An 8,918-nucleotide genomic window follows, 5' to 3' on the forward strand; every position below is an offset into this window, starting at 1 on the left:
TAATCACTCTCTCTCCCCAAGAGGTTGGTGCGCCTTAGTTTTGTACGTTATTTAGACAGCATTAAACTCTCAAGCTCTCAGCTCGAGCTCATTCATGTGTACGAATCGTGAATATAGATAGGAAACGTCTCTCACATCTAATACGCCCTACAATGACAATAAAGCCTGACGATAAAAATGCTCCAGTGGAATACAAAGCGCATTCATGGAATTTAGCGCACTAAATTTATTGAGGGTCAATTGGAAATGCTTGTACTACACCACCCCACCCCCACCCCCTCCTAAAAAAAAACCAAACATAACAAAGATCAGGACAGTAAATTAATTCCGCGCAAAATTCACCTTATTGTCTTATTGCCTAAAGTATTTCTCGCAAGACGGACAAATTTTAAATAACTTACTGGTTGCTGAAGACTTGGTTTTGCATCGTGGTCCAGGAGCAGCTGAATTATCGACTGATTATTGCAGCGTTGAGCTTTCTGCAGAGGAGTGAACTGAAACTAAAGAAGAGAAAGAGAAGATATCCCGCCACTTGAATGGTTTTATTTATTCTTGTCTCCTTTTAATAATTACTTGATGCATTTTCATTATTTTAGAACTGCAGTGGCAGGGTTCACTCGATACTATAAATATTCTTTATTTCCTCCAATAATTCTGACATGAACGATAACATCACATCACATCACCAAACCTGTGAATTTTTGAAAGAGCTAAGAACACAGAAAACCCTAAGGCCCCATCGGACAAGACCATCCTATCTGTATATTTTTTTTATATGGTTCCAATCATGGTAAGCCTCATCCAAAGTTAACGGAAATGGTCTAAGGGTTCACTGAAGATCAACTGAAGACTCACGAAATATGCTCACATCTGTAAGTTTACTGCTACTAATGATCATTAATACGACAGCAATTACTTAAAATAACGTTCGTACGTGTCATTGTGGCACGTAGGGAACAGTCGTGGCAATAAACCAAGAGGAACATCAACTGGGAGTCAACTTCTCTTCCTCCTTACCCTGTCTAAGGCATTGACATCTGCATTATGATCTAGCAAGAGCTTGACAACAGATTCATGTCCATACCAACAGGCCAGGTGCAGAGGTGTTAACAAAAACTGTGGAAAGAAAACAATGTAAAACCAAGAGATAAATTCTAGTGTCCAGCACTGGCTGAGAGTGATGCTAAGCAACATTGCTAAGAGAAAGCAATTTGGACTTCATCTAAATTCACTTTGTGATCTCACTAGCAAACTGGTGTGAAACTTAAAGGAAGATAAGGGCCATGGATTGCAAGTTTTTATACTGCTAAGTATTGCCCTTTCTGACCGTCTTTTAATGAATACATGTATGTATGTTCTACCTCACGCAAAAAGGGATAAGCAAACTTGGGCTAGATAGTATATTTATACAGTGAGTTATGAAGAAATTTAACAGAAAATAAGATACTAAGACACATCTCTTGAAGAACCTGATCTCTTTCATCAACATTTGCACCATTCTTCAGGTGCATGTTGACCTCCTCATATCGTCCATTGATTGACGCCCTGTGAAAAGCACTTCGAGATACCTAGTGAAAAAAAAAATGTAGAAAATTAACACAGTGTTCTCTCTCCATACAGTGGACGCCCGTGGAACGTTCATTTGGAGTCCGTAAATGAGATAGCCCACAAATGTGGAGAACAAAAAAAAAAAAAACCCTGAACCAAACAGTTTCAAAGTTTCAAGTTTCAAAGTCTTGCGGTTACGTACTACATAACTGACCTGCACCACTGTTTCGTAGAATGCTTATTCTTGCAAGGTACATAAAATTTTCAACATGACTATGTGGTAAAAGTAGCCAGTTTAGAATTTCAAGCCCTCAGACAGTGCAAATGAAAAGAATAGAAGCACTATCTTGATAAAGATCGGAAAAAAAACAGCTTGGACTACTTAATAAACAACGGAGTTAAGAACAAGAGAATAAATGTGTCAATCAATCAATCAATCAATCAATGCGTCCATGGTCTCCCTTTTAGCAGGATTAAATTAAAACAATAAAAATGTTACTTTGACGCTGCTGTGGGAGTCTGCAATGAAGGGACTGGTTTCCTCCACACACTAGTATTCTTAAGTTTCAGTTTGGGGCTGGGGATTTGAACACTGTCAAAGGTAATGCGACTATAAGGTGATTATACTCCTTGTAAAAATCCACCTTGTTTACAGACCAATGTAAACAAGAATTTTTTCATTGTAAACTTACTTTAGCCTTTTCCATTCTCATAGCCCAACTTGTGTCCTGTTTCTTGACCTGATGACAAACGAAAATGTAAATGTCCTGACACAAGGATTGTCATCCATGACTTCAAACTGGTATTAATTATATGCTTTTCTGTGATCTCGTCAGGGTTAAATGTAACTTTACAGAAGTGGGGGAGATAAGGTCAACTTGATCTCCTGGCTAAGCAAATTAAGTCTCATTTACTTATTCTAAGTTATTTTGATTCATTTAAGAAATAATGCCAATCACACATGTGGCCTGTCCTTATTACTGGTAGAACCTGACACCAACACTTATCAAAACACTACAATCCATTCTCCTAATCAGAAGTGAAGGAGCACTTTGGAACAAAAACACCCCCCACCCCCCCCCCCCCCAACCCCTCAAAATGTCAATTGTGAAGTCATTTGCAAGTTATATTGCCAAAACGTTCCAATAAGCTCATTCACATTCTCCTGTACTTTCATTTTTCCCCAAGAAAAGACTGAAACTTCAATTAGGTCGACACATGGTTGCTTCTCCCGGTCCACAACTTTCAGTTTTCTATTTTCACCAATGAACGATCTCTTGTACAACTCATTCAGGTCTTCTTTAGCTTTGTCATTATCATTGTTTGACTAAGAGTTACATGTATGCCAGTTATCATCAAAGAGAAGTGAATGGTATGTCATCAATCAATCAATCAATAAACAGACAAACAAATGCATATAATTGGGATCCCATGGTTACGTCTTAGGGAACACCAGGGCTCAGTTGTTTCAAGCCAGACTAAGATAATCCTGGATCAGTGGAAACGTTTCTTTCAGTTTATTTCGGCTGTATCAGTTTCCACACTACCTCCAAAGTGCTTTGAGTCAAAAGCACTTCCGACTCAGAATCGCTCAACATCGCTCAGCTTGCAGCTGCAGACTACAAACCACTAACTGGAAATTAAAACTTGAAACCATGCATCAAACAACTTGAATGATGCCAAACCCCTTGTGCAACAGAAATGAATATTGAATGGTCGGTAATTTTTGGTCAACATCAAACAAAAAAACACAGCGTGTGCCTCGTTGATCCTCGTTAGCACCAACACTTAATCTACTTGTTAAGGAAAAACACGTTGAACAAAATGAACAATAAATACATTATTTCATCAATAGCGGTGGTTACACACACCTTGGATTTGGGGATGGATTGGGTTTGGTTCCGTTCAGGTTTCATGTTACCCTTGGGGATGCGGTTACACAGTAGAAGACTCCCCTTAGGGTAAAAAATTCTTAGATATGAGTTCACTGACATTAAAAATTATAAACAGAGAAACAGAAAGATAACTTAGTCAACGTCAAATAAAGAAAGAAATACTCACAGTGACGCACAAATCCCTGCCATGTTACCTCGTGCTTCGTGGTTTTGATGTATCCATGGAAATACCCCTAGAGCAGTTTCGGTCTAGGGAAAGCGGTTACACACAAAAACGTCCATGCCCATGGGCAAACGCAATTAGCCCATGGGTAAAAGGGCTAGTGTAACCACAGATAATGTTTTTCTGGGTTCGTTGAGTCCTCGCGAAAGTAAAAATAAGCCAGACATAGGCCTTCCCGCTCGGGGTTATGTGAGGCTTTGACCTTGTTATGATGTAATTTTATCATCAATAAGTTAAATGATGATGATGATGATGATGATACTACTACTACTACTACTACTACTACTACTACTACTTCAAGTGCACAACCTGTTCTAAGCTTTCCTCGCTTCCATAAGGTAGTCTAGCAACTTGGAGCCGCAATAGAACTTCTGCTTCTGTCACATGCGCTGATTCAGATTCTATTTCAGTGAAGTCCAACCATTCACGAAAAGGATTCCAATGACGTGTTGAGCTTTCGCAATCTTGTGAATAGCCAGCTAATCGAAGTGTACTCCTCTGAATATCAAAAGGGGTTTCTCCTCGTTGTTCCTCACGTTGATATTGCATCCGGATTCAATCAACACTTGTGAATAGTAAGAAAATCCGAAACGAGCGCATAGATGAAGAGCCGTATTTCCGAACTGGTTTTGAATATTCGCGTCCGCTTTTTTCTCAAGCAATAGCTTCACCAGTGGTTCGAGTGGTTCGTCCTTCTGCGTGACCGCTATATGAAGGGGTGTTTCTCCCACCTTGTCTTGAATATTCGGATCCGCCTTGTTTTCAAGCAATAGCTTGACAAGAGGTACATCATACAGCATGACTGCTTTATGTAGAGGTGTTACTCCCAACCAGTCTTGAATATTCACATCCGCCTTGTTTTCAAGCAATAGCTCGACGAGGGGTACGTTCTTCTGCGTGACTGCTACATAAAGAGGTGTTTCTCCCACCTCGTCTAGAATACTCGCATCCGCCTTGTTTTCAAGCAATAGCCTGACAAGAGGTACATCATTCAGCATGACTGCTTTATGTAGAGGTGTTACACCCAACCAGTCTTGAATATTCACATCCGCCTTGTTTTCAAGAAATAGCTCGACGAGAGGCACGTTCTTTTGCGTGACTGCTTTTTGAAGAGGCGTTTTCCCCCACTGATCCTTAATATTCCCATCAGCTCCATGCTCCAAAAGCAGTCTAGCCACCATGTAATTATTGCTAGAAGCTGCAAAAAGCAAAGGTCCTTGTTTACCTGGGGATGTTTGAGCATTTACGTCTGCCCCAAGATCAATCAGGGTCTTGATTAACACACCAGAGGACATCGGACTTGCCAACAGCAATGGTGTGATATTGCTCTTTGCAGCGACATTGACATCAATACCATCATTAAAAACGAGCTCAATCACCTTTTCTACATCGCCGCTCATTGCGCATGAGTGCAGCTCGCTTAGTGTTTCGTCAATCGCAACCAATCTTTGCCACAGTTTTTCAATATCAGCATGACCTGGTTTTCTGCAATCAAGGGCTGATAGAATATCAACTGCTGATTTGCCGCAGAAAATGGACGCCTTATTACTTATTGTTTCAGATTTCATCTCTTCCACAAAGTTCTCTAGATAGGTACTTGCTTTATAAACAATGTCATAGTCTCCTTGTAAGACAGCTGCCTGTAGTAGATTAAACCCTGAATGGCTGTCCGTGCGTAAGAAAGCCCTTTTTGTAAATGTCCTGAGACTCAGCTGCAACAAAACGTGTCAAATATCAAATCACTTCGTAACGACTGCATTACCCCACGGGATAACGAGGCCAATGGAAGCCTTTCCTTTGGATGAGACTTTTTGAAAAAAGCCCCCCTCTTCTTCCTTTATGGGAGATTCATGCATCTCAGTTGACCATCTCTATTTCAGTTAGAAAACTCTTTCCTTCAGGAACATACGGAAGCCACGAAAGGGACAAGGGCACCCAACGAGCAAATTAAGCCAAAAGCCTTTCAGAGACATGTCTAGGCTCCTTGTAATGTATAAAGACTGTCTACAGAGATGTTGTTATCACCTTGAAAAATTTGATCTCTTCGGATATCTTAGCTGAAAATTGAAGTGTCCGAAATTTTTCGGGAATGGTACATGTATCTTCATTTCAGAAATTGCTAGCTGAACGTTGAGGAACGTTATCTTCTAGGAACTTCCAACCGAACCATTTGCTCATCCGAAACTGCCAGGTGACCTTTTTAAACGCCAAAAATTGCAAAAATTGGCCTTCCGAAAACGTAAGGGACTAATTTTCCTAGGTTGCGAATCTTTTAGGTGATGTTTTAGTAAAGAAATCTGTAGCCGTCTGGCAACGTAGAACCGAAATTCTTAGAACATTTTAACTCTCCCGAACACATATTTCACCGAAGATTGTCGTTGTGTGCCCCTGAAGGGGCATTTCAGTTTGGTTTTCGAAATTAAGAGAATTTCCAACTGAAATTGGAGTTTCTGTGGGAATGTATGCTAACTCCTAGAGACACTGAAGACTCGCTGAGCTCCACACTTTAAAACCACATTTAATGTTTAGTTCGTAAAAACCTCGGCAATATACAGTTCCACGATGGTCGTCACGCATATTTCTCATTTGCTAGTTTTCGTAAAATTGTACTCAATGTTGTGTTTTTTAACATAAAATTGGATTCGATCCCTTGACGTCGGAATAGAATTGGCCAACAAGTTCCTGTGCGACTCTGACTTTACTACAAACCGTTTGTAGTAAAGTCGGACAACAACATTGACAACAACGCGAACAAACAAGCAAATGAGAACGTTGTGTGACTGCGTGATGACCATCGTGGAACTGTGATTCTGTTGTTTTTTTTTTAAGTGTGGAGCTCAGCGAGTCTTCACTGTCTCTGGCAGTTGGTGTACATTCCATAAACTCCAATTTCAGCAATTTAGGAAATTCTCTTAATTTCGAAAAACAAACTCCGGTTTTAGGAAAGACAAAGTCAGATGCTCGCAAAAACCAACATTAGGGACCTTAAGCAAAGACGACGACGACGGCTACGACAACGTTGTCTAAAAATATCATTTCCCGTTACCATAATAATTTTGCGATTACTGCAAGTCATTCGGCTTGGAAAGTGTGAGTACACATTCCAAGACCAAACTCGGGTTGTCTGGTGGGGATTTTGAGTATTTCGTCGTTACGAGTAGTAAACCATTAGGAATTTGAATCAGTCTAGGTTCAGCTTTCTTCGCCAACTTTTTTGTTAACTTTTCCCCTTAGCCTCCATAGTGTAGTGGCACTTGCATAGGGTTTGGAGAATACGTTCCCTGATTCCTGCAGGGTTTTGGGTTTTCGTATCGGGCAGGTGCCAAGTGTACCTTTCCTGTAATAAGTTTTTAAATGGTCTGGATAGCACAAGTGTTACTAATATTTTAAAAAATACAACCACACTTTTGAATTTACGGGACATGTCTCGATGTTTTAAACATCCTCTTCAGCCATAGTGAGTGTAACATTAAAATTTTTACAAGATAACTCGTATATATATATAACTATCAATACAATGATTCTTTGTAGATTAAATGTTCGTTACAAGTAGGTAAAATTCAAACGAACCAACAATATTATAGAGAAGTGACACAGGGCTTGAAATTGCGACTCACTGGTCGCCAATGCGACCAAAAATTGAGTGCTGGCGACTAGATTTTCAGAACTGGTCGCCAGCTGGCGAATCATGTTTTGTCTGATAACCCAGGATAAACAGTAAACAACTTTTGTATTTGAATCCTTATATGATAAAATCGTTCGGAACTGGTAGCTAGAATACGACTCATCTTTCTTTCGTCATTAAAATAATGTAAAAATACTACAAGAAAATCGGTTTCTCACATTGTTAATTAATAGCACAAATGTACTTCGATACTTCGATCACCGCGTTTACTTGGCGCCATATTGTTTCAGCAGCTTCATGGAATCGTGGGCGCACTTAAACACCGTATGCTTCTTGCCGGTTACGTGAATTTTGCGCCCGGAATGCGAAGATTCAGCAAGAAGGTTAATTGAAAATTTAAATCCATCGTCAGTTGTGAATGCTGAAAACGTAGATTTAGCCACATTACCGAAGGACCTCCTCGGAATTAGCTTGATATTGATAATATATTGATAACGAACCTGGACATCGCATAATGAGTTTGAAATTTGCATGGAACCTTCAAAAAGAAACCTGTACCCTTAACGTAAAGTGGGTTAGAGAACTTGTCCCCTCTGTTAGAAAGCGAACACCTGTAAAATTGACTGCACAAGGTGATTAATAAATGGAGATAAATATCGGTAGAAAAGTACGTTAAGAAACCAAGTTCAATTCCTCTGATTCCAGAGGCTACTTAAACCGTATACGAGCCGCTCCTTTTTTTATCTCGGTCGGAGACTGGTACGAGCATTGTGATTGTGTGGGGGCCTAGGCCAGGCGTTTACTCGCGATAAAGGTAAGTTGCTTGCCACGCAAGCAACTCCGTTTTGAAGAGATGAAAAGCAAGGATAAAGGAGCCATGTTTGCCTTGCTATGGAAAACACGGACTGTGCTTCGCTCCATTTCAAATAACCTGAAGAACACCATCACCAAACTAAAGACAAAGCTGAAAACAACAATGGCTTTAGAGATCTTTTTCGTGCTGGTTTTTTTTTGTGCTATGTAAGAATTATGACTTTCGTTCCATGCAAAGTTGGCGACCAAAATTTATGATCTGGCGACCAACTTTTCTTCATTAGACGCCAGCTGGCACCTGAGCAAAAAAGTTAATTTCAAGCCCTGAGAACACAACTGATATAACGGTAAAAGTTTATAAGTGTAATGCTAAACTGACATGGTCAACTTGTTTGTTGAGTTCGGGTTTCAACCGCTCAATATGGAAACTCTCCTTGATTTTGAGTTGATAGAAAGAAGTAGCATTATCAATAGTTTCAATAATTATCAATAACTATCAATAATTTCAGCGACAAGTTTCTAGTTTCCTATGATGTCACTAGCCTTTTTACAAATATCCCTTTATCTGAGGCGATTGATTTACCTGTCAACGCCATAATTGAGTAAACTTCATCTTAAATAACTCTTCAATTTTGCTACTAGCCACACTCATTTTTTATTCAATGGTTCTAAGGTAAGGTAACTTTATTTAAAGTCGCAAACGTAGGGAGAGGTTGCCCAATCTCCCGAGCCAATGGCTCATGTTAAAAAGGCACGACTATTTACAATACCATAACTAATTACTATTTACATATAAAAAATAAAAATTCTAGAA

The 8,918-nt window shown here is 39.7% G+C and overlaps 1 protein-coding gene across 1 annotated transcript; it reads right to left on the minus strand.

The window, feature by feature from the left end:
• Positions 1-1,391: 1,391 nt before the first annotated feature.
• On the minus strand, positions 1,392-8,700 carry LOC138059873 (homeobox protein Wariai-like). Its single transcript, XM_068905525.1, has 5 exons — positions 8,688-8,700; positions 8,095-8,222; positions 4,203-5,378; positions 2,241-2,288; positions 1,392-1,568 (listed from the first exon to the last, which is right to left on the minus strand). The coding sequence occupies exons 1-5, from the start codon at positions 8,698-8,700 to the stop codon at positions 1,392-1,394; spliced, it is 1,542 nt and encodes a 513-aa protein (XP_068761626.1).
• Positions 8,701-8,918: the final 218 nt, after the last annotated feature.

This window comes from Montipora capricornis, chromosome 1 (assembly GCF_036669925.1).
Source record: "Montipora capricornis isolate CH-2021 chromosome 1, ASM3666992v2, whole genome shotgun sequence".
Taxonomy (NCBI): Eukaryota; Metazoa; Cnidaria; class Anthozoa; order Scleractinia; family Acroporidae; genus Montipora; species Montipora capricornis.